The sequence below is a fragment of the Epinephelus moara genome, chromosome 1 (genome assembly GCF_006386435.1).
Source record: "Epinephelus moara isolate mb chromosome 1, YSFRI_EMoa_1.0, whole genome shotgun sequence".
Taxonomy (NCBI): Eukaryota; Metazoa; Chordata; class Actinopteri; order Perciformes; family Serranidae; genus Epinephelus; species Epinephelus moara.
Genome location: NC_065506.1, coordinates 19,696,690 through 19,722,527, shown reverse-complemented (window position 1 = coordinate 19,722,527; position 25,838 = coordinate 19,696,690). Strand labels below are relative to the sequence as shown.

Genomic DNA, 25,838 nt, shown 5'->3' with positions numbered 1-25,838 from the left:
TTAACAAAATAGAATTTATTGAACCAGAAGGTGACGTGAAATTGCCTGATATCGCCTGATATCGGACAGAACTGTCAACTTGTCTCCAGAACTTAATGAAGTGGGCAGATTCAAAGGTGTGGACCAGGCAAGATATGAACTTAACTGTACAATATATTAAAACATGATTAATGAGTAAAAAAAAAAACTGAAACGATTTAACTAAATAAGAGGAATAACCGTTAATGGCTCTGGGAAAAAAAACAAAAAAAAAAACTTCATTTCAACAACAGAAATAATGGTAGGGGTGTAAAAAGTCCATCCAAATACTTGAACTTGTCTTGAACCACTCAGACCAGTTTTAACTTCTTCATGGTTCTCCATCTGTCCTTAAGGTTGACGTTTGTTCGATCGTTGAAGGAGTAATATGACTTGATCTTGCTCCAGTTGCCCTCTCCGAATCTTTTGACCCCTTTCTTCAGCTTGTTTGTCTCACTCTCAGTCCACCTCTGCAACACAACAGAAACAAGAGGTTACTCAGCTGTGTTTGGTTTTTGTCCGTGTTGCGTCACTCTGATGAAACTGACCAACCTGAAATGTCTGCCTGTGTGGTGCTTTCATCAGATGGTGAAACAATCAAACATTTGAAAGTTGCAGGCTGGCTGCAAATTGTCTTTTTGAAAGCAAGAAGCGACCAAATCCATGTTATCCTTTTAACAAACTTATATTTGCTGAATGATTGTGTTTGAGTTTGATATTCACACAATATACCATGTAAATGTAGCTAATTCTCAAGACTTCCTGCCAGCACAAATGCACCATAAGATTTGTTACTTAATTTTTGACTGTGGATTATTACAAACAAGTCTCGTTATGCTTACCCTCTTCCTGTTGCCTGAATTTGACATGGTGCTCTCATTGTGCGACCCTTTAGGAAAAAACAAAGATATATTACTGCATTCATAAGATTCTCACAACTAGATTTAAATAGGAGTAAATATGTGATGAAACATTACCGCTTGCTTTCTGTTTCGAGGTGAAATATGACTCTTCATCGCTCCATGTATCCTTAGTCTCCTTGGCAGCATTGAACAGCTGTTTCCTGTGAACAAAAACAGTTTCTTTACACGCTTGGCACCCAGATTCATGACGGTAATCGATAAACAGCTGTGGAAAACAAGTAACGGCTGCATCTTAAATAATGTTAGAGCTGTTATTTAAATATGCTGGATGGAATTTGGTGTTTGTAGTGAAGCTAGCATGAAACTTTTGATCTCTCTCCAGTCAATTAAGTTTTATTGTAGGTCATCAAAATGAGTGACTCGTAAGGCTCATTTATCAGGGATGCAAACAGGTGTATGGTCAAAAAAGAGTTAGTCAAAGCGAAATTCTGAATATCAAAATAAACAAACACTAATTTGGAAGAATATTATGTATTCCCAAACAGAACAAATCCATTGAGCCATCATGACTATCTCGCTAGAGGTCCAAATCTTTATACATTTCTTCAGGATGCAATATATGCATGGACAGCGTTTCATCAGCAACCGTTTCAAAATTACTTTACAAATACATTATATTTACTGCCCTTGAACTCTACCAAACCAACTAGCCGACAAAAAACTTGGAAAGAATAAATGAAAGTGAAGAAGTTGCATATAATGAGCCATTTTACTTTCACTGTAACAGTGCTGGTATGCTGAACAAGATCTGAATGAGTACATATTTCACACAGAATCTGAATCTGCACACTGCCTTTGAATCGTCCCCCTCTTGAAGTCAAATCTTTTAATCCTCTCTCTTCAAATCTTTATTGTATTCTTTCCATATTTGGCCCATTTGTTGGCAAAACAGTTAAAGAACCTCCATTAATCGCGCAATTTAACAACAGAAAAGTCTCACTGACTGACCGTCAGCTGTGTGTATGCAGAGGAGAGGGGTGGAGGGAGCGGAGCTGTGGAAACATCCTGCAGTCCGGCATACTATCATGCGTTTAAATAACTTATTAGACAGATATATATAGAGAAAGGCGACGTTTAGAGAGCAAGCCCAAATAAGCAACTCCACTTTAGAAACAAGCCCGAAAAAAAACATAAGCGGACCTTGCAACCCTGCCCTACGCGTAGCGCTCTATGATCTTTGATCCAGCAGTACATCATCCAAATGAAAACAAGTGGTTCACGCTCGCACGCGCACTACACTGTTGTTTTGCGCGCAGCATTGTCATCTGCTCATTTCATTTGTGTTGGTGGAATTATTAACCACACTCTTGCACGTCCACGCCAAACCCCCATGAACGCAGAGTACAAACAGAGGGCTCCATCCGTCTCTGCATCTGATGTTGAGCATGAACGAGCCCTTAGACAACCTTATATATACACCGACTTATCTTTAGGAACTTTTAAAATACTTTTTACATTAAAATTCATTCACAACAGGTGATTCAATCCTTTCTTAGCTAAAGCTACTTGTGTAATCTCTACTGACCATTTTAAACCTGAAGGATCTTTGTCTTGTGCAGAGTCCTTGTGAGGAGTGGAGCTTGTTTGAGGGACAGGGACAGGCGAGCGAAGAGGGAACAGAGTGGGCGAGCTCTCCAATGAAGATTCTGTCACACATGTGGCATCTGGATCTCTGTGTAAATACATTAAGTTTATCAAATGTTGTCACTGAATCATAAACCAACATAGTGACATCAAATGAATGTTGTATTTGGACTTGCTTGCTGTGAGGATCCTTGGCCAGTCGTTTGCGAGGTTTCCGCACTGGGGTTTTGCGGGGAGCCGGTGATTCCAGTGGGTCTTCCTCACTGTCTGATGACGACTGGTGTGACTTGGAGTTTCTGTATGAGAGTTAGACTCAGGTTAGCATTGTCCAGCAAAGGAGATAGTTACGACTTCCAAATCTGCAAAAGTGACTTATAGTTTCCAGTTAAGTGGAGCTGAATACGACATATTTGTGCGATTTGATGCCAGTTTTTGAGTGGTACACCGCTGTTGTAAATACATATGCCTGAAGGATTGCAATCTGTTTATACTGTCCTAAGGTAAGCTGTTGTGATCTGTTTTATGGCCAACAGGAAAACAATGATGATCCCATAGCAGAGTGCACATCCCTGCTCTCGCGGAGTCTCATGGACAGCTGACAACATGACTTTACTGACAAGCTGAGGGACTTGGAACCGGAAGATTCGACATCAGAAGCCAAAGAACCATGTGGACTGACAGGAAGAGTTATTTTACAGGATTCAGACAGCACTAGCAGGGATCCACACTCTGCTGTCGGATTATCTTTGGTCTCCCGTTAGCCATGAGACGGATTACTACAGCTTATATGAGGACAGTATTGTTATAAACAGTTTGCAACCCTGAATTAGCACAACAATTCCTGGAATATTTTGGTTGGAAATGGTTTTCAAATTGAGCATAGATTTTTGAAATTAAAAAGCAGACAAACTGCTTGAGCACCAAAATGTCTCTGGGTTTCAGTGGTTGAAAATGGCTAATTAAAGACCCATTAGTGGCCAGTAAAGACCGCGCTATTCATTTAACCTAAGGTGTTATGACAGACCATCACCACTATCCTTACAGCCCTGTGTTCACACTAACATCACTTAGCCTTACAACATAGTAATAACCCGTATGCTGGTGGCCCATATGAGGTGATACAGAACATCTGGAATTACCTGCAGCGTGAGCTGTTGGACTGGTTCTGGCTTTTCCCCTCAGAAATGTCCCTGTTCGCCACAGAGACAGGGGCATCCTCCTCACCGTCTGCGGACAACTCTGCCAAACTAGTTGACGCTCTGCATGACAAAACAAAACAGCATTGGTGTTGTAAAATCGCTGAAAAATTCAGAACCACAGCAGCCTACGGATACTAAAATGTGCTATTCAAGACCACGTGTAACAAAATCTGTCCACAGACAGACAGACCCCTGGCAAAATACTCAAACCACTTCTGTGGTACTTCCCGCTATAACTGGTGTGACCTGGATCACATTTCACCATGACACACGCACGCACACACACACACACACAAGGGGAAATCAATATCAGCCAGTGTGACGTTGTCGCAGCTGGTATTCAGATATCAGATACTGAAAACATAATTTCAGTTTTCAACATTTCTGAATAGACCCTGTAAAGTTCACTGCTTTTGACTCTGTTACCCGTTTTCACAAACTGGACTTACTACTACAAAACATCAATGATTTCCTTTATCATACCAGTTATGTATTTCAGTATTTCTGTATCATGACATGTAGCTGTGCTCTGTTAGCTTGTAGCATGCTCAGACAGGCCTCCACCCCCCAGGTGACAGTAGTTTAAAGCTACTGTCTGCCTAACAGCATTTTGAAACACCACCACCGCCGCCAAAATCATCATCACACTGACAACCCACTTGTCACTGCAACACTTGAAACATTTCTATTTGCCTGTTTAATGACCATCTCTTAAAATTAGCGAAATTACAGACCACCAACCAAGTCACTTACTTCTGCACGTGTGTGGTAACCTCGGTGTCTTTTCCTAGGCTCTGTGGGTCTTTATTATTAGTTATAGCCGGTGACTGTGGTGGCTCCTCTGTTCTGACATCAATCTCCAGTTCCTGTGAAGCTGCTGAGCAATGCAAGCTCCCCTGGCTGTCCGGCTCGACCACCAGTCTTGCCACAGTGTAAGGCCGCCTGTTCTTCAGCACTGGGCAGCACCTTGAGTCTGAACCTGCCTGTGTTGGAGGAACAGCGTCTGTTTGTGGTGGTTGGTCTGCTGGGGAGGCCTCCATGGGGCTGCCTGAGTCTCTCTGAAATAGCCCATCCTGCTCTGTGTCCTGATCGGTGCCCTTCGCGGGAGTTTGTGAAAGGTGCAGGGAAAATTCTTTTTTTGACTGCTCCTCTACCTCCACCTCTTCCTCCAGCTCAGAAAATGTTCTCTCATTTGAACCTGCAGCCAAAGCCTTGTAGGCCGCCTCCAGCCTGGCCCTCGGGATTGTTCTGTGCTTACTGGCAGATGAGAGACAAGAAAAGAGACTGAAAAGCGTATTTCGGACAAAGTATAAGAAGATTCTCCAGTCAACATATTAGCTTAAAATAGTCAAGGTTTCCATAAAACTGTGCTGGAAACGTTTCAGCTTGGATCCCTAAAAAACTACCCTGCCCACACCAGTTCTAAGTACCAATAAATTATTTTAAACCAACTTCTATGCTTGGATATGGTGAGCAAAGTATATTTTATGGTTATAAGGGTTCTAAATGTGGTTAGCACAGCTTCTAATGGCAGGTATTACTGAAGCTAATAATTAGGGGACCTCATTTTTCTCCCCAAATCCCTCCCAATAATGGCAGACAGATGATGTGATGATTTTGTGACGCCTTGGCCCTCGCTCAGAGGTAAGCCTACTTAAAACAAAGATCTGCTGTCAGTCAGATGATGGGTTTCTCATCATCTGGAGCATAGCAGAGAGAGGCGAAGGAGATAAAATCTTAGGACAGAGCACACAGTGGGAATCTTTGTGTGAGATTTTCAAACTGTAAAATGTCCATTTTGCCACTGTTGTCATGCAGCCCAGTGATGAGAGAGTGTGTCATATGATGCTACGTGATGCTACAAGAACTGTGAGGGCAGAGAGTCTACCATAGTGTTAACTTTGACTGGACAGCAACTGCTGGACTAGAGGACGGGCCTGCTTCATCTTGCTCATCGAGTCCAGTTTCGTCTTGCTCATCAGGTCCAGCCACCTCGTCGTCTTGCTGTTGAAGTCTTTTCTCAGAAAGCTGTTTTGCAGCCTGTTATACACACAAAAAATAATAATAAAGAAATTAAGTATCATAGGCAAACCTTCCTTAGTGAACTCATGAAAATATGATTAAAATCTTAAGTGGACTATTCATTGGTTAACAATTAAATACACTTTTAAAAACCTTTCTTTGCAGTGATTTTTTTGCTGTTGATAAATCAGCTTTGAGGGGCAATAAAATCTCAGACCTACATTTTTAATATTCAGTTAGTCATGCTTCAATGCAATGAGCATTTATCTTGTGCTTAATACACAGTTACATACCTTGAGAAGAAAGGGAACACTAAATGGGCAGAGGCTCTGGCAGAAGGTCAACATCTCTTCCTTGAACTGCTGGAAGTCGAGTTGCTCGGTGACTTCATGTGTTTTACTCTTCTTCCTGATGAGACCCATGAATATAGCTTTCTACAGAGAACACAGACATGAGTAATTAAACAAAAATGCACACAATTAAACATAAAAATCAAGTCAAGTCAGCAAACTTTCTATTTTTTTCTATTGTGTGTCATCCATGTCTGTGAAAACATTGATGGATGAAGACATTCCCTGACGGTGTTCTTGAGATATCGCATTCAAGATGTCAGACAGATGCAAGGTCACAGTGATGATTTATAGTTCATCAAAAATAGTTGGCAATTAATTTTCTTTTGATAGACTAATTTATTAATCAGTTGTTGTATGGTTAAATGTATGCTTATTCAAAGGTAGTGTAATGAAGGGCTGAATGGCCTTAAAACAGTTACTTTTTATAATGAACATTTCTTTGTTTCCCTGGTACAAACAGGGGATTAAATAACAAAACAAAATAAACAACAACAAAAATAAAAACAAACAAATAAAAAAACATCTGTATCTGCCAAATTTTTATTCTGAACATGAGTATTGGCCCAGAATTTAACAACCTGATGAAAACATAAACAAAGGTACCCACACTGTAGCTCCTTTAAGTGCAATTTATCGGCATGTCCACAAGTGATGTTTTGAGCTAATGCTTTTCTTTAGACTTAGTTCATGAACTCACCTTGCCGATCATTGGTCTGGGAAAGTGTTTTTTCAGCACCTCTTCTGCTCTGTCGAACTGATCGTTCTTAATGAACATCCACACCATCTAAGGACAGAAATAATACATAACAATTTGTTACGCATTACGCATTCACTCTCGGCCGGACAAGGTTAGGGAGATGTGGTGGTGAATGGCAGATTGCAACTAGTTGAAAATCCTCCTGGCAAGAATTCCCTAGTATTTCACGTTACAAATCAGCGTTTCTCTCACACTGTTTCGCATCTCAGAGACGGGCGGCTCATCCACCACATGCTAAGGTGTGCTCACTCTTCTTCTCTGAAAACTTAATGTTTGCTCACCTTTTTCTCATCCAGACATTCTGGAGGTTTTTAACGTGAGCCCAATTATCCGCAGAGGTCTTCTCCTTTCCAACACAAACGGAACCAGTGATATAAGCTGGTAAAACCCCTATATAAAGCAGTTTCACATTACACATCAGTGTATCTCCGACACTGTTTGGCACATTAATGCGGGCAGCTCTTACACCACCTGCTAATGTGCGCTCCCCTTTTTTCTCAGATAACTTAAGATCCAGATGTTCAGAAAGTTTCAGGAAACACTGAATAAAGCAGTTTCACATTACAAACCAGCACAACTCCAAGCTGCTCGCTGGAAGTGGGCCTCTAACTACAGTGGCTGATGCAAAAATGGAAATGGACCTATCTGGACACTGTGTTCAGTTTGTCCGTTCAGGGCTACAGTAGAAACATGGTAGTGCAACATATTGGTCTCCATAAATGAGGACCCGCTCCCTATGTAAATATTAACGGCTCATTCTACGGTAACAGAAACAACAACAATTCTTGTTTTCAGGTGATTATACACTGAAGAAAACATACTCATTATATAATATTCCATTTCTGCCATTATATCCCCCTATATCCTAGACCTTTAACAAGTGTTTGTATGCCTTTGTGTTACAAATAATAATAAAAATAACAACAATAAAAAAATGCCACACTTACCATCTCTTTTAGTGAAGTGCATGCGTTCTCGAAATTCTGCCCAGGCACACTGCATTGCTGGTTCATTTTTTCCAGCAACATTAAGGCTGATTCCAGAGGAGTTACTGAGTGGTCAGGCTCAAATATCAGGTCTGTAGGCAAAGACAAAGCAATTATCACTGTGGCGTTTGGGTCACAACATGCTGGTAGGATCGGATGTAAGCTCAATTTAGGTAATAGCACTGAGTTCAGTTTTACAGTTGGGATGTAACGATACACTTTATCATTTTGCATCTTTCAACAGGAGAAGACTCAACACAGGTGTTGAATAAAGTGGCCAGACAATTGGTTTGAAATCTGTATAACAATGATTGCACCACCCAACTTGGTATTGGTTCTTTTGTATTTTGTGTGAAACCACTCAGTTGGTTCAAGAATATCTCTACTTTTTTATTATAATTCATTAAATGCTATTAGGCACAACCATGCTATATTGAAAATGCATCTAACTGTGACATTACCATATTAATTCTGCAAATGATGGAATTTTTTTCACACGCATTTTAACAGGACATTTTATCCACTGGTTGGCAAGTAAATTTTACACTAATGCATTTTTGCAAGGAGCTTATCTTAATGTTTTCCTCTATGTGCAGACAGAAAATTGTACACATCGATGCTACGAAATAAAATACCCATCAATACACATTTGTTCACAAAGGCACTGTAATGTACCACGATGAATGCATTAATGTTAACCTCACCAAGTTTTTCCCCATCATTTATTCGAGAGAGAAACTGCAATACATGAATCTTTGTTGGCGTGACATCAGAGGACTCCAAAGGACGGACCAAGACTCCTGTAACGGCATGATGAGCAAGCTTGTCATTCCCCCAAGAATAATAATAAATATAAAAATAATAATAACATTAATTTGTATAGCACTTATCTAAACAAAATGCTTCACGAAGTGCATAAAAATAAGACAACAAAAAATACAATGAGAGCAAAGGAAAACTGTGTGTACAGAGACAAAAACAGAACAAAAGGAAATAAAACACAAAAGTACAAATGACGCATTAAAGAGGAAAGCTTTCCTATAACAATATGTTTAAAGCAATGATTTAAAAACGGGTAATGTGCTAGCCAGCCTAATCTCCTCAGGCAGAGACTTCCAGAGCTTCGGGGCCTTGATGGCAAAAACTTGGTAACCTTTAATCACCAGCCTTGATCTAGAGGCGACTAGTGAGAGTAGGCTTGAGGATCTTGGGTCACGACTTGGAGCATAGGTAGTCAGAAGCTCAGCTATATAGCTCTGCACTAAACCATGTTGAGCTTTATAAGTTATTAGAAGAATCTTAAAATCATTCCTTAAGTTATCTGGCAAACAGTGAAGGTAGGCAAGAATTGGAGTGATATGTGACCTACGATGTGTCCCACATATAATACATGGTCTTATCACACTCATCACACTCACACAGTAAATCACCCTCATAGCAAGCTCTAAACTGTGGCCGACATTTTATTGATATATTCATGTAAGGTCAGCTGGAAGTACTGGGGGGAAATGTGACATCGAAATGTTTAATCTCAAGTTTGTGTCATTTGTCTGACTCCTCCTGTGGGCCATCTTCTTCTTCTTCTCCTCATTGTGATGCGCTAACGAGCCAATAGGGGCAACACTGAGCCCATCCTACGCTCCAAAACAAACGTCAACAAAACATTTTGTACTTCACTGTTTTGGTAGAGAAAACACTATAACAACGAGGACTAAATAAAGTTAACTGGTTGGTTTTGCAAATGTGCGTCTGGTTAAACGCCCCACCTTCATTATAGTGTCATGTTATTAGCGCACAGCAACTTCACGTAGCTTTTTAATGGGACCTTAGGACTGAGACAGTCCCGAGCTGGAGTAATGCTAACTGCAAATAAATAATACTGTAGGTGGCTGACATATACGACTCGACTTTGCTAGCAACACGTTGCACATAAAACAGTCGAGTAACGTTAACGTAAAACAAAGTTAGTTAGTTAGCTAACGTTAGCTAACGTTAAACTAACAGAACTCTAACCTAGCTTGGCGGGCAACACGCGTAACACTGTGAGGCAGTGTGTTACTTACCTTCAAGTACCTCTCTTATGGCACAAAATTCCGCATATTGTTGGTTTCGAAACAGCTCTATTGCCAAAGCGAAATAATAGTCAAGTATCCAGCGGTTAACAATGTCCTGGACATCGCTTGCCGCCATATTCACACCGTCAGCGGAGCAGGACGGTGCTGTTTGTTTCTCGGTGAAGGCGGGGAGGAGCTTAACTGTTAGTGGTTTTTATCCCCACAGTTTGACTCTCCAGGCAGCGCTGTATCCCAATTGGGTGTGTGCCGCCTTAATAATTCAAAAGAGATAACTATAAAGAGATAACATCAGCATGGAGATCAAAAGTAAAAAAGCCTGATCAGGCTTTGCCATCCCAACTGAAGCAGATGAAATTTGATCTGGCTTTGTCAAGTGCCCTTCCTGAAAGTTCATACGCAGGGGATAAAAATACATACAGTAACCGGAGTACTTCTTCTTCTCTGAGTTCATTAGCGGACCTCACACTAGCAGAAAACCTTTAACTGCCACCTACTGGACGGACCGGTGTATCGCCAGGGTACCGTTAAATATGTGTCCCATTTGTACTGAGCTTTAAATTATTTTATAGTGTGATACATACACTCACCGGCCACTTTAATAGGTACACCTTGCTGCTACCGGGTTGGACCCCTTTAGCCTTTAGAACTGCCTTAACTCTTGGTGGCATAGATTCAACAAGGTGTTGAACAACATTCCTCTCAGATTTTGGTCCATATTGATATGATAGCATCACGCAGTTGCTGCAGGTTTGTCAGCGGCACATCCATGATGTGAATCTCCTGTTCCACCTCATCCCAAAGGTGCTCTGTTGGATTGAGATCTGGTGACTGTGGAGGCCACTGGAGTACAGTGAACTCATTGTCATGTTCAAGAAACCAGTTTGAAATGATCTGACCTTTGTGACATGACACCTTATCCTGTTGGGAGTTGCCATCAGAAGATGGGTACACTGTGGTCATAAAGGGATGGACACGGTCAGCAACAATACTCTGGTAGGCTGTGGTGTTTAAACCATGCTCAGTTGGTACTAAGGGGTCCAAAGTGTGCCAAGAAAATATCCCCCACACCATTACACCACCAGCAGCCTGAACTGCTGATACAAGCCAGGATGGATCCATGCTTTCATGTTGTTTACAACAAATCCTGACCCTACCATCTGAATGTGGCAGCAGAAACTGAGACTCATCAGACCGGGCAACGTTTTTCCAATCTTCTATTGTCCAGTTTTGGTGAGCCTGTGCCAGTTGTGGCCCATCTGCTTCAAGGTTTGACGTGTTGTTGGTTCACAGATGGTCTTCTGCAGACCTTGGTTGTAACCAGTGGTTATTTGAGTTACTGTTGCCTTTCTATCATCTTGAACCAGTCTGAACATTCTCCTCTGACCTCTGGCATCAACAAGGCATTTTGGTTGTGTGTGAAAATCCCAGTAGATCAGCAGTTTGTGAAATACTCAGACCAGCCTGTCTGGCACCAACAACCATGCCACGTTCAAAGTCACTTAAATCACCTTTCTTCCCCATCCTGACGCTCAGTTTATATATTCCATATATTCCATCGCCCTGACCTAACCAAGACTAACTGACATTATTGTTAACACAACAAAAACAAAGAACAGATCTGACTCTTCCACACCTGCCAATGTTAGGCTGTGAGAAAGAAGAATTTCTGAGGTATTGACAGATGACCTACCCTCAACACCCCTGCCTCCATATAACCATACACTACAGATGAACATAATAAATACAAGGATGTGAAAGTAAAATGACTTTAATGAGGGCCACCTGCATCACAGCTGGGCTACTAAATCTTTCACTTCTTCTTCCAGGCATAAACAGAGTTTGTGTGTTTGGTTGCTGTGTGTGTGCTTGTGTGAGTGTGTTATCTGTCTCTCTGCAACTAATCTTGCAAACTACTGAACCAATGAGCATAATATATTGTGTGCACATTTATGACTGTAAGATCGAGGACCTCTCATGGTTGCGGTGATTTATAATTGCTGAAAGACCTGTTTAGTTGACTGTTTTATAGTGTCACTGATAGATGACTCCTCACTCCTCTTAAGCGGCCGTTAGGGGCTGCAAGTCATCAATGCAATCATGAAGAAAAAGCATGAAACAAAAGACATTCGGGTGTGGTATTGAAGTTCGTTTCCCGTCAAAGTGTTTCCTTCCTGTTAATGAGTAGTGCCACCCTTGGTGGTTGGGACTAGGGATGAGGTTTGGTTCAGGTTTAGGTTATTTTAAGTGCTGTATTATAGGCAACTGGACTTGCTTGAGTTTCTTGAAGATGTTTCATCACTCATCCAAGGCGTCTTCTCTTGGATGAGAGGTGAAACGTCTTTAAGAACCTCAAGCAAGTGTTTGGTGTCACTTTGAACTGGAGCATCTGCACATTAATTCCATACAAGGTATGTTATGATCCACTTGAGTTAAGCATGATCATTGGCACAATACCAGGTGAAAAAAATCCCGTTTTTGTTATCTGTGGCAACATCTTGACTGTAAGGGAGTCGGGAAGGAATATTCCACCAAGCGCAGTGTGCATTGTCTAAAGTTGCTGCAATCAGCTCCAGTCGCTTGGCAGAGATCTGCACTCTACTCAGTGCAATTTTATAGTTTGGATTTTGATGAATTGATAATATCTGACAGAATGGCCTTATTAATCCAAAAGAGCCTCTCATTTCTCAGCCACGAACTGAACTGTGTTAAGACCTCTTTTGATTGTCCTGCAGACACTCAGCAAGTACACAAGAAGAGCTGCTGAGACTGGCGATTAACTGTGACACAAACTATCCACGAGTTTATGTGAAGTGATTGTGCTGAAGGGCCAGCGTGAAGGATTTAGTGGCATCTAGCAGTGAGGTTGCAGAACTGAAAGACTCCCTTGCCAAGTATGTCGGAGAACTACGCAGACCAAAACAAAAACATAAAAATACGAAAATGCAAATGGCCCTATCTACAGCCAGTGTTTGGTTGGTCCACTGTAGAAACAACATGGCGGACTCGGTGGAGGAGAACCTGCGCCGCATGTAGAAATACACGGCTCATTATACACTAATGGAACATAGCTATGAAAATGATATACCATTTCTGCTAATAGATGCCCTTAAATCCTACACAGTGGACCTTTAAATAGGCCAAAATCTGTATATACTTTGTGAAGCTTTGTTTTCAGTTGTTTTTCTTGTTCTTTGCTTTTTTTATTGTCTTTTCGTATTCTTTCCACCAAAGCACCCTTCAAAATAAAACTTTTAATACCCCTAAGGCAGATTCTGTATCTTTACTGGGCTGAATTTAAATGAAAGGCTGATTCTTGCTAAGACTGTCGTCTAAAATTGTTTGCAGAATGTATAAAGTCCTTTATTTTATTGATTAAACACTCCAGGTGTGTGTAATGCATCTCTAATTTCATGCTTGACTAATTCAATATTTAAAAAGCTCCAGGATATAACCGTACTTAACTTGACCCTGTGTTTGTGTTCAGTACACAATCCAAGGTGACACAGTCAGATCATTTGGAGAATAGGGACGGTCCTCGAGATGTTTCCTGAACTTAATCACACATCTCAAGACTTTAGAGGCAGATCTTTAAAGCTCATTCTTTTGATGGTCGAATTACGCAAGAACATTGTTATCTCCACCAGCCACCATCAGCAATTGCCACCTGTCGGAGATCTGCACTCTATTGAACACACTTTTCCAGTTGGATCTTTTTTTTGAGATGTTGCAGCAATACTGTTCCCCAGCACCCCATTTTCAGTCACTACATCTTGTATCTCAATTTCAAGCAAAGCGGACTAACATCCATGCCAACATCCTGACTTCTTTTTATGTTTCATTAACCAGAAACAAAGCTCAGGAGTACAGAAAAGTAACTGTGTATGATGGACAGTCAATCACAAATCATGGCTATAATTTAATAGTTTATTATGTAAAAGAATGACATTAAAGATATAAGACATTATAAGATTATGACACATTAATTAAAAAACTCGAATAAAACATTCCATTTATATATTGTTAATAGTAACCTTTATACTTTGTTTATAAAGCTGAAGGACTTTTTGTTCTTGAGGAAACATTCTCTCAGAAGAGTAGGAAACAACATCTCTCTCGACTGTTCATGGCAATGTTAATATTACTTTTGTATCAAACATCCGTCCTGTTAGGAATCATCACTAAACATCACAACATGTTCAACATTTTCTCCACAAATCCCCTTAAACTGCAAACTCGTGTCAGTTTACACAGCTTTGAACAACAATCCTCTCCCTGTGTTGATTGTATTTTAGTTGTACAGCAGAAGGTGGAGAAAATACAATAACTGGTGTATCCCTTTAAAAGTTATCTTTGCTGAGCATCGATGCAGACTACATACCCTGTGTCAGAATCCCAATTTAAGACACTATAATTACAGCATCCGAGCTTGGTCATGAAACACGACCATCCTATTGTGACATATACATCAACCGAGCTTACCCAAATATTCATACACAGTCAACACAAACATTTTTGTCAATCCATAATTAGTGCTGATGTTCTGCTGCTTCCTACAAATACCTCTAACAGTTTAGCAGCGTATTAGTCCTGCCACTGTCACCTCACATCCTGCGTCAGACATTTACTTCTATTCTAATGACACGCTGTGTTTATTAAATTCTCTCATTGGCTCTGAATGTACATTTGTCACCAATACCTGCATCTATTTTTAATACCAGCTGTTGCTTGATTAGCAACACATTTGTGGATGTGCCACACTAACAGCATGGCTTCTCCTGTTGTTTTTGGATTAGTCTTGTTTAATCCGCTTCCATTTATACATATGACTATTATGGATATGCAGTTTGTTTGGCTGAACTTCCCCCATTTTTCATGTTGCGCCTCCTAAATTAAAAAGCACACTGAGCATGTTAGGATATGGGACTTGCTGATTGAACCATGCTGAGAGAGTATGACATGAATAAGACAGTGATATCCTCCCAACTGTTGCTGAGGCGATACAGTCCAGCAGAATCAAACGAGTAATGAGGCCAGCATTAATAAAATCCCCTGATATCACTTAGCTTTCAGTGCTGTGTCCCTCAGTCCCAAAACAGATGCATTTTACATTCTAATGACAGCATGTTTCTTAAAACGTTAAAGCCAGAGCATCAGATATCATTTAATGTAAACAGTGGAGTCCCTCCTCCTGACGACCACAGATGAGAACAAACAGCAGTATATTGTCCAACACGCCATAAAAATGAGACTTTGAGAATCTAGATTTGACAACACTTCAACAACACCAGCCAATCAGACTTTAACTCCTGAACCCTAGATTCAAAAAGCCACATTTGTCCAGTGCAAACAGGCCCGTTAACGATGCAGAGTAAAAACAGGAGACGAGGAAAACACTTTCATAAATATGGCAATAATGACAAAATTTCAAGGTGATAAATTCACTTGACTGAATAATTTTAAAGGCATGGATATGTGTTCTAATAACACTGGATAAGTATCTGCTACTGTCCTGCCGCTAGATGTTACAGGCCTGACATTTCTGGAGTGTAGTAGGAAAGGCCTCACAAGCATCTGCTGAGCTCCCCGAGACTTTGTTCTGTAATAAAGCTCGTATAATGAGCCTGGTACCTCGGCTTCTTTCAGCAGTGCAGCTCCTTTTTAATTCTACAGGCTGACAGCACAATGGAGCTTGGCTCTGTAGATCAGAGTGAGCTCACTACGAGCCAGAGTCGGTGGTGCCAGTGTTTTAAGCTCTCCTTTTGAAAATGTCACACCACTTGGTGGCCGAGGAGCATGCAAAGCCACTGTGTCTGAAACTCGTCTCTGTCTCGAGGGGTTTGGGATGTTGGTTTTTCAGAGTTTAAATGCTATGAAGTAACTGTTTTTGCTTATGGATTCCTACTATACACACAAGTAGCCTTTAGTTTTCCACAGAAAACCATTCAAACGTAATAACATTCACTCTTCTCAGCAGCCAAAGGTCAACCTGAATCACTTTTTAATGAAGACACCGGGAGGCATATCAGTGGTCTGAGGGTCACTGATCATGGGCAGAGATTGAGACGTGGAGCAGCATGGAGGAGTGTCGAAACGGCAAATTTATGGACACGTAAGTACAACTAATATAAAACTCTGATAATTTTTATCCAAATGAAGATTCAGAACAACAGTAGTCATCTCCAGTGAGTCATTACGGTCAGCTGTTGAGGAGTTTTCACTATGATGAAAGGTAAAGAAGCTTCAGCAGTTATTAAAAAAAAGACGATTCGTTTCTACTGGCCCGGGTAACCTAAAGAATCAACAATACCAGCCTAATAAAGGAAAAACATGACAAAGAGGATGAACAGATAGGAAAAACCACTCAGTCCTCTTGAATAAGAATGAGGCTTGTGTTCACAGTAGCCTGTTGATTCATTTAAAGATAGTGAAAGCCTCATTTCCTGGCTGAGATGCTGACTGATTGAGCTGTTATACATGCAAATCAAGGCAGCACAGTCCCACTTCTGATGTCCGCTGTGCTCCGTATCCAGTGCCGTGTAAGTAGTGCATGTCCTTGACTATGATTCCCTTGTCTGGGTCCCATAGAACAGTTTCAAGCGTTTCCCCATTTATATCCACTTGTCTGGGTCCAGTGATGATGAAAGATGTGTTGTGGATTCAAACACTACTCTTGAATCTCATGTGTGCAGCAACGAAAAACAAACTGCTGAAGTTGTGTGCTGAGGGTGCGAGTTCAGACAGCACCTTGGACGTCTCACAAGGAATAAAAGACTCACTTGAGTTACATACTGCATGCTTCACTTAAAAACACACAAACAAACCAAAAAAAAATCTGCTCATGTTTGAAACAATATTCCAGTTGTTCAGCATACTCGTGCAGACCGAAGGAGTTGGTTCTACGTCAGCATGTGAGAGTGAGCGTACAAACTTTCAATGGTGGTTGTGATGCACTGGGGTCCCACTGGAGCAACCTGTCGTCCTGTCACCCACACATGAAGGACGGCCTCGGGGAGCAGAGGTCCATCCTAGCCCCTGGCCAAGAAGGGCGTACAAGAAATCTTGCTTTAGGGACGGTGAAGTGTTGGTGAGCTGCGTCGATTTGCCCTCCTCTCAGACAGAAAACTCAGACCCGCCGCGCCGACCTTGGGTCAACAGCAACAGGCGCCGCAGACGCAGGCCTGTGAATGGATTGCACCACAGCAGGGAGGGCGAGCCCCCAAATACAGCTCTCATTCCGTCCCATCTCATGCGACGCTCCCACGTGGGCTTCTCATTTTTAAGACGTTCAATCTCCTGTAAGACATAATGAAGTTATCTGCTTGCTTTGGCTCATTAGCATGCTAAAACACACAATTACATTTGCATAGGGAGAAACCTGAGAGAAAACCTCAAGGTATAGTGATGCACAGGTCGACCCACAACCAGCAGGTCCTGCAGGTTTCACCCATGGGTCAGGTGGTTCAGGTAAGCTTGTACGAAAACATTGTAGGTTTCAGGCAGGCAAGTCATTAAGTGACAAAGCAGCGTTCAAACATTGTGCAATAGTCCACCTTCTACATTCTCCTACCCTCTCTCTGTCTCTTAAACACACACAGCAAGCGGCTTTATCCAGCACTGCTGTGGTCAGGGTTTGCATCATCTGGTTCCTGACCAGAAAAATCTGTTGAAGTCCAACATATATAAATCTCTGCAGCCATAATGCCCAGTAAAAATATTTCCCTGTGAGAATTTGCAAGCCTAACAAGCAAACATCTCTCTGTCCACACTGGTTTGTTTATGTTAACCACATAGGATATCAGCTGCATGCTTGAGATCATACTTAAGACGTAACCACTTAAAATATGGGCGAGTACTTGCTGCCTTCTTAGGTTTGTACTTTTAAAGCAGAAAACACACATTTTATATCGTGGCATTTACTGGAAATGACACAATATAGCCAACAGAAAGTAGCAAGGGGGGCAGTGGATACTTACCGTCTCATCATTACAGATAGAGTGGATCTGCGTACCAAACATTACAGCTGTGAAAGTGAGGAAGAGGATGGCTTCAAGACAGAGGAAGATCAGCAGCAGCACAGACACCCCTGGAGAGAAGTCACTGCACTCTGGCCACAGGAAGAGAGGACAAAAGGTGGATTTTTATTTAGCTCTGAACAACTAAAATGCCACATGAAACACTGACTTAATTAATGATGCATATATTAATATACGATTGGATGTGCGCATGGGAACTTGTGTATCCTACCCAAAATTGTTACATGATTCTCACAAGCTGGAAAACTAAATCTATACACAAAGAAAGGGTTGCCACTAAGGATGAATTCTAGTGTAACCCTGACGCTGTAGCTTTGAATAGAGGTTAGTATAGAAAACACGTTAAACAAACTTTTCCTTTCTAAGTCAGAGCATCTTTTTTGTAGAGGGCAGCAGAGGCTGGAGTATGAAGAATGAAATACTATCTTCATTTTCTGGTTCCTTTCTACAGAAGCCCACAAGGGAGCAGGCGAAGATCAATGGCAGCTCTGTGGTGACCTGCAGAGCAGCTGCTCTCACAACTGGATAACAATCATTCCCTTTTTAATTCCGCTCCGTCTCTCTTCATCTCTCTAAGACGTTTCTATCTCTTGTATAAATAGCTGTATTTCTGACATTCTGTGTTTGTCTGTTTGACTCAAACATATGTCACGGTCGATGCTGCAAGACAGAGACCTTACCGTTCCACTGGACTTTAATGCAGGTGAAGAAGTGCATACCACTGAGGCCCAAGGCATGGGCGGAAATCAAGGCTATGTACATCTGCAGACACAAGGAGAGAAAAACTTTAAAATCTTTTGACCTGCAGCTAAAAAAACATGATGCTGTGTTGCTATTTCTTTTTTCAACAAACTTCTGTATCTATGGCGATCTGTAAGGAGCGCAAATTAAACATTTTATCTCACAGGGGCGCCCTTGTGCTCAGCCATTAGAGACAGCTTTATGTTTCTGTCATCAAAAAAGTTCCAGTCGGCATATGAAGCCATAAAAAAGCACTGATGTTGTTGAGAGGGTCATAAATGGCTATGAGTGTACATTTCATGTACGCTGGTGTCTGTTGTGCACTACATCAAGGTGAGCCTCAGCTGGTTATGACATACTAGTGGGACAATTTTCAACAAGGGATGGGAATTTCCCACTTGTCTGATATAAAGTCATGTAATTTAAGTAATTCTCAAATAAAAAACACGTGTTAATGAAAAAAAATGTGCAGAATCAAGACAAAAGTAAACTTGTTTATTAATTAACTGTCATGAATGTTAATTGATTCAAAGGCATTATGGTATAGAAACTGTGCATTTCTTGTTCCTACCACAGCCCTTGAGAACATTAAACAGACTACTCCATGGGTGCTTCTGTGTACTTACAGTGAAAAGTACAAAGAATCTCTGATTCTTTTCTCCCACGCAGTTATTGACCCAGGGACAGTGGTGATCCATCTTCCGGATACATCTTTTACAAATACTGCAGGAAAGAGAGAGAAGATGGTGATGCATGACACATTGCCTCTTCTAATGTTATCAATATAATGCTGCTGTTTACACAAAATATGCACACACAGATGTTTTTATAAGCACAGTTTGGATGCTATAAGGAAAATGAGCATGAACAGTGTAAAACTGGCCACAACTATTAGACTGACCTGCAGTGGTGTGCCCTCTCAGGTTTGATGCTGCAGCACTTAGGACACTTGTATATGACCTCACCAGGCTTCAGCTGTAAGCTCTCCATGTACTCCTTGGTTGCGTTGCCCTTAGGAACTGCACCCTAAGGATGAGGGAAGACAAATGCTGTCAGTTACAAATGTCCAAAAAAATGCATGATGCCATTAAAGCTCAGAAATGTCAAGCTGTGCATCTGTATGTATGCAGGAATTGTTCATATGTTTCTAGGCTTGTGGAAAAGGCTTTAAACACCCACTACTTATACACAGGGTTTCCGAATTACTCGTCTTTGGGAGTTAAGTAAGATCGGATGTATGACTGAATTTGCAGCAGATGATTCTGTTGGTTGCATCTTCTCAGCCTGACAAAATGCAGCATTTGGTGCTTCTCAGCAAAAGCAATCTCTTGGGTTTAAGAGCTTACAATAAGCCATTACCTGAGTGAATCACAATCAGGTGTAACTACCACTTGAAGCAGAATGCACAATAAACTTAAGACTTTTAAATTTCGACACACTGCTGCACGACCTTCTGTGTACTATTTTGAGCTTTGAAATAGAGCAATTGTTCTGGCTGGGCTGTCGGGTTAGAGAGCACCAGTGGAGCTATCATCAGACATCTAGTTTCTCTGAGTAAACATGAGTCAACATTGCAGCAGCAGCACTAACAATATTTGACCTACAACCCCCTGAAGCACGAATTGGCTGAATTCACAAAGCATCAGTTATAATGTGCAGAATAATCCCTGCGGCACTTACTCTTGAATGTGAAATCAAACACTGTGGTAGGAGAAGGCAGATCAAATGATTGACTGTTTGAAAATATCAAAAGGCTTCATATATTATAGAAAATTAAAAAGCAGTTGACTGGAACTAACTACATCCAGGCAATTTAACTTTGAGAAGAAAATTAGTTGTTTTTACTAAATACATTGTTCAACTAAAATTTAAAAGCACCCACAGTACTTGTGTAAAACGCTTTAACAAAAACTTCAAAAGCATTCAGTTGTGATGGAAATGCAAACACTGAGTTCCTGACTTTGATCCTCAGCCTGTTATTTTCTGGAAACATTTGCTTAAATTAGCAAATTAGATTTGACAATTCAGTAGACTGCTCTACACAGTTCTCCCACCCAGCATCCGTCACACGCTGCCTCTCAGCTCAGTGTCCCAGAATAAATTAGGGAGTGACTACAAGTGTCCGACCATGTTAGTGCTGTAACAAATACTGCCAAGACAACTACAGTATGACTCCTCCTGACCCCAACTAGGGCTGCAGTGGTGACGGCATTTTCCCTCCAGCGATTACAGGTTGCTCAACAGTGCAATATGCCATTGCTATTAACCATCTTTTGTTGTGTTTGCAAATGACTTCATTTATCCTGATTTATCCTGATTATTATGTATATGGTTGCTTTTTAAATGACAAAATTACTTGTTTATTGTTAAATGCAGAACATAGAGGGACAATGAGGTGCAATAAGGGGTGCAGAGTTTTTTCAGCCGAGATGCTTTGGTTGCATCTGGTTGCTATGATACAAAATATTCATGTAAGTAAAAATGACAGCACAAGGTAGTGTAGGCCTTTTTGCTCTGGATGAAGGGAAAGCTGAAGCACATAGGGAGAGAGGATGGACCCGCCGGTCTGTTTGAGTTTAGTCTTAATGTCTTCTCCATTGCTGTTTTGGTTGTTTAACGATATGACGGTTGGTCTTTGTGGTATTTGTCCTGACCATCCTTCTCTGTGAGTGGACAGCTGTGTAAAAAGTGACAGTGACGATCGGCTGCAGTGTTCTACCCAAAGCTGAACATTTTTAAACTCTCCGCAACTTTAAAAAACAGCAAATGTGCAGTGGTCTGCGCAGAATAGACGCTCAGCGCTGTGTCATGCTGTTGGTGTTCACAGCAGAGTGTAAATATGTGGCACTTCCATGAATAAATGAAAAAGCAGGAACACAGCAATTGTGGTGGCTACTTGCCATCTCTTGCGGTTGGCTTGCCAATAGAGAAATATTGCAATATTGCGGTTATTGTAACAGCCCTAACGCCAAATATATTCAGATTGCAAGAACCATATCAATTAATTTATATTCAAGTGAGATGATTCATTTAAGTTTAACTGTATGAATGTACTACGTAAAGCATTAATACTGTATTATCATTGAGGAGCTCCAAATTAAGTTTCTTTGATTGTAATGAGGTATTAGTTTTGTAAACACACCAGCTTTGTTTTATTCCTGTACTTTCAAAACCCTTCTTTCACCCTCCCTTCTTTCTGCCATCTGCATCCTCAATCTTACTTACTCTTCCTTCCCTTAATATTCTTACCGGGTCAGTCAACATAGTGCGCAGATGTGAGGCCAACGCAAGCACAGCCAGGGAGTTGAAGGTGGCCCCGTTCAGCAGCGAGTACCAGAAGTTCTTGCCGGGCAGCAGCATGACAAAGTTCACCACAAATTCAGCGTACAGCACCAGGAACCAGGTCATGCCTGCACACACCATGCCGCAGCTGTCCTGAATGAACCACAGTGTGCGGTTTCCTCCTGTGTGGCCGACGTGGGGACCCCCGACCATCACCCCGGCTGCCAGGCTCCCCGTCTCGACATCTGCACCTGCCGACAGCAGCGGGTGGTGCTGCTCCATATCTCGCAGTCGGTGATTTGAAGACTGCATCCTGCCCTGAGGAGAGGGGGAGATATTTGAAGCAAGGTTAAATTTAGGGCTTCTCTCTCTGTCTTACCTTAGGAAAAAAGACAAGACGCATACGGTGATTATTTCCACTGTTTTTACCACTTTATTAAAACAACTGATAAATGCACAAATGAGAAGCAGCTAAAATATTTTAAACCATGACCACATGAGGGGGTGGAGAAATTTACGAAGATCACACTTACAAAGTGGAAATGTGGTAGGTTAAGCAAGGATGGTTAGTCTCACATGCCGATCCAAAGTCCCCCACTTTACTCTGGGTATCGCCTAGTATACAGTATGAAAAGGCGTCTAAACCATGAAACTCCTACTCTACTTTCATGAAATAAGTCATAGCAGCAGTTTACAGTGTTAGGAGTCCTTTTAGGGAAATCCCCTAGTTTAACCAGGGGATATACCTTCACTGGAGGAAAGGTCACAGGGTCACCACAATCATCAGGAAACATTACATTTTCATTTTTAATGGCAATCAAACCAAACTGTTGGTCAGGCAACCAACTAACATCCCCATCCTTAACCACGCCACTAGTTGGGACAAAGAAAATCTATTAACAAGGGTGAGTCAATGCTGGACACAACTTTGAGCCACGCAGCTGATATCACAAGAGACATGAGTCACTGAGGTTTCTTCCTCTGTATCTATATCGAGGCCACGAGAGAATGTTCATGACCAGCCCAAGAGACCATGTGTGCAGCTTTAAGATAAATCAATGGCTGCTATGATCCATTTAGGAAACTGATCCTGCAGCTGAGGAACATGTGAAGAATACAGGCTAAGAATAATCTGGAGACCCAGATACCTCCTGCTGGCACGCGTCACTGTGACTCACTGAGACAAAAAGTAAACCAATTTAACAAGGTGGTGCAAAAATATACTTCATCTGTGATTTTAGGTTTCATATCACAATTAAGTGTTAGATTAGCACGGGATGTAATCTCTTCTTTTTTGGTTCGATATTACACAAAAGACATTCATTCTTCCTTTTAAAGACCCACTCAAGATACCACTTCAGTACCATGAAACTCATATACTATAGTTCATTTATTAAAGAAGATTTAATGTGACAGTGCTCATTAAGCACTTAGGATAGACCCAGATTAATAATCAGTATTTCCTTTACTGCTAAAAAGGTGAGACTTTATGCCTCACTGTCTAGACCTGCTATCAAACCGCCCAGAAGAACTTTGCGGGTATCCGTTTCAAAGAAGTGTTCAGATTTTAAGTTTTTAAGCTTTTCCTTTATGGCAACAAAATAAGGGTGGCTACTACTGATTATACCAGTGTTGTAGATAAGATGAGTGTGTTAACTGTGCAGATTATACTGGTTTTCCTTTACAGAGAATGTACTGACATAGCACTGAGATTGCTCTCTGACTTTTAAAGTCTGCCACATACAGGAAAGGCGTTATAAACTTGCTGTGCATGTGCTGTGCTGTCATGATGACACCATCTTTGACAACCTGCCACTTATATACGGCCTTGTCATTCCTGAAAGGAACGCCAGTGACCCAGTTGAAAGAACAACCTTCGACTGAAGAATCCTGTTCAACATGCTTTACACCTCTCCAGTCACTTATTATTTAGCCACAGAATAGGCTCCACTTGTCAGGAACGAGAGGTGCTTAATGCATTTGATGCAGCGTTCTGCTACATTATGATGCAATCCTTTGAAGAAAGCGATTTCCCTCTGCTGAGCATTTAAATCAAATGATACATTTCCAGTGAGATGTGTGGTGCAGAGCTGAGCTTTCAGTCTTCAGCTGACTAGCCAACCAGGCGGCCCTCCAAGCACCACATTGCTGTTTGTTTCTGCTTGCATCCAAAAACTTTCCATGTCAGTGGGTGTCATCGAGATTGCTTGCAAAATGGAAATGCCAACGGGGACGAGAGGTTTTTGGCCTGCAGAGCTGAAACCCCACACGAGCAAAGATGTCTTCCTGACAGCCAGAAAAACAGACATCCAGCTAGGAGTCCAGTTCAGTGATTTCATGGGAATCGATAGAGAATAAGTATAATTGATCGGTTTCCTGCCCCTGGCTGTTAAAATCTTTTTTCATGCACTCAGACAGGCAAGCTAGTCAGAGGCTAGTAAAGATGGTGATCTTAGAGCAGCACTTAAACTGGGTATCTTATGGCCTGGTCGCAGCTGGTGACACACCATAGGAAATTCATCCATCCATCCATCCATCCATCTTCTAACTGCTTCATCCTCTTGAGGGTCACAGGGGGGCTGGAGCCTATCCCAGCTGACATTGGGCGAGAGGCAGGGTACACCCTGGACAGGTCGCCAGACTATCACAGGGCTGACAAATAGAGACAGACAACCATTCACGCTCACATTCACACCTACGGACAATTTAGAGTTATCAATTAACCTAATCCCCAACTTGCATGTCTTATAAACCTGCATGTCGAGGAAGCCGGAGTACCCGGAGAGAACCCACGCTGACACGGGGGGAACATGCAAACTCTGCACAGAAGGGCTCCCACACCTTGGATTGAACCGGGAACCCTCTTGCTGTGAGGCGACAGTGCTAACCACCACACCACCGTGCCGCCCCACCCTAGGAAATTGTCCTATTAAATATAATTGATAGTGACTTTAAATCTGTGTGACTGACAGTAAAATGGCTTGTCTGAAGCGACGCTGCACAAATGCTATGTGGCTTTGAATTCAAATTCCAATACTTGACACAGAAACACACATGTCCTATAGAGAATATGAACTGATCCGGGAAAAAGCCTACAAAAGCACAGACAGACACTTTCTACTGGCTAATGCAAAACACAAAACAAAAGCTGCAGGTCTAATTTGTAATTCAACTTCTGTGTCTTGACTATGTGCACCCAAGTGTGTGTGCGCAGTATGATAATACAGCTCTTTCATTTATGCTAAAGGAAGGGGGGGTCAGGGGTCATGGATGGGTGCCAGAAAGACCTTGGACTCTAGTTTCGCAGACCGGGCGAGGCGGGGGCGCAGCGCACCTGCGCTTCGCCAACTGGGTGTGGCCAGGCGGATTTTGCAAGTTTGGCACACCGTGCGCCTGGCGCAGCTACTCCTCTTTCCCACCTCTGTCCCTCCTACCTGCGTAAGTCAGAAAGAGGGAGGAGAGAAGGCGTGGAGTGGGTTTTACACACATCACACCAATCAAATGAGCCCCTCTCCTCGCCCTTAAATGCGCCCCGGAAGGCGTAATGAGAGTTTACTCAATTCGCCATGGCAGAAGAGAGCAGCAGCGTCAGACAGCCAAACTCCTTCCAGGAGGAAACTGATGTTTTGGTCCGGGAGGTCCAAGCTCGCAGTGTCTGAATATACGGAACTGCGAGCAGACCTCCACGGGCTGATGATGCAAAGGTAGCCTGGGAGGAGGTCACCACAATTGTAAATCAATGTTGCGTTTCTCTCGTGCACTCGCTCTCTCTTTCTCTCTCGCAGTCTCACTTGTTTCTTTTCTTTTGACTTTTCTAAGATGACAGATGCTGAATATATACTCCCTATCTGATGCTGTGGGCTGT

The 25,838-nt window shown here is 41.8% G+C and overlaps 2 protein-coding genes across 2 annotated transcripts in view; both read right to left on the bottom strand.

The window, feature by feature from the left end:
- Nucleotides 1–48: 48 nt before the first annotated feature.
- terfa (telomeric repeat binding factor a) lies at nt 49–10,141 on the bottom strand. The gene is made up of 13 exons (XM_050043799.1): nt 9,906–10,141; nt 8,547–8,642; nt 7,804–7,934; nt 6,797–6,883; nt 6,040–6,180; nt 5,613–5,764; nt 4,478–4,981; nt 3,665–3,784; nt 2,702–2,821; nt 2,467–2,613; nt 996–1,081; nt 861–907; nt 49–488 (listed from the first exon to the last, which is right to left on the bottom strand). Exons 1-13 carry the CDS (start codon nt 10,030–10,032, stop codon nt 330–332), a joined length of 1,917 nt encoding a protein of 638 aa, XP_049899756.1. The 5' UTR covers nt 10,033–10,141; the 3' UTR covers nt 49–329.
- Nucleotides 10,142–13,837: 3,696 nt separating this feature from the next.
- Nucleotides 13,838–25,838, bottom strand: part of zdhhc7 (zinc finger DHHC-type palmitoyltransferase 7) — a 16,941-nt gene continuing 4,940 nt past the window's right edge. Inside the window, exons 3-8 of the mRNA XM_050043892.1 lie at nt 21,941–22,291; nt 19,593–19,717; nt 19,318–19,414; nt 18,631–18,712; nt 17,891–18,021; nt 13,838–17,210 (exon numbers count right to left, since the gene is read on the bottom strand). Of these exons, the coding sequence (XP_049899849.1) occupies nt 17,028–17,210; nt 17,891–18,021; nt 18,631–18,712; nt 19,318–19,414; nt 19,593–19,717; nt 21,941–22,285 (963 nt within the window). The 5' untranslated portion in view covers nt 22,286–22,291 and the 3' untranslated portion in view covers nt 13,838–17,027. The remainder of the gene's footprint in view (nt 17,211–17,890; nt 18,022–18,630; nt 18,713–19,317; nt 19,415–19,592; nt 19,718–21,940; nt 22,292–25,838) is intronic.

What these genes read in the sequence shown, in the direction of transcription:
- terfa (XM_050043799.1), bottom strand. Translation starts at nt 10,032, where the DNA reads ATGGCGGCAAGCGATGTCCAGGACATTGTTAACCGCTGGATACTTGAC. An exon ending in AAATGATGGGGAAAAACTTG is followed by an intron (nt 7,935 to 8,546) that starts GTGAGGTTAACA and finishes CTTTGCCTACAG; the next exon opens with ACCTGATATTTGAGCCTGAC. An exon ending in GTGTTCCCTTTCTTCTCAAG is followed by an intron (nt 5,765 to 6,039) that starts GTATGTAACTGT and finishes TGTGTATAACAG; the next exon opens with GCTGCAAAACAGCTTTCTGA.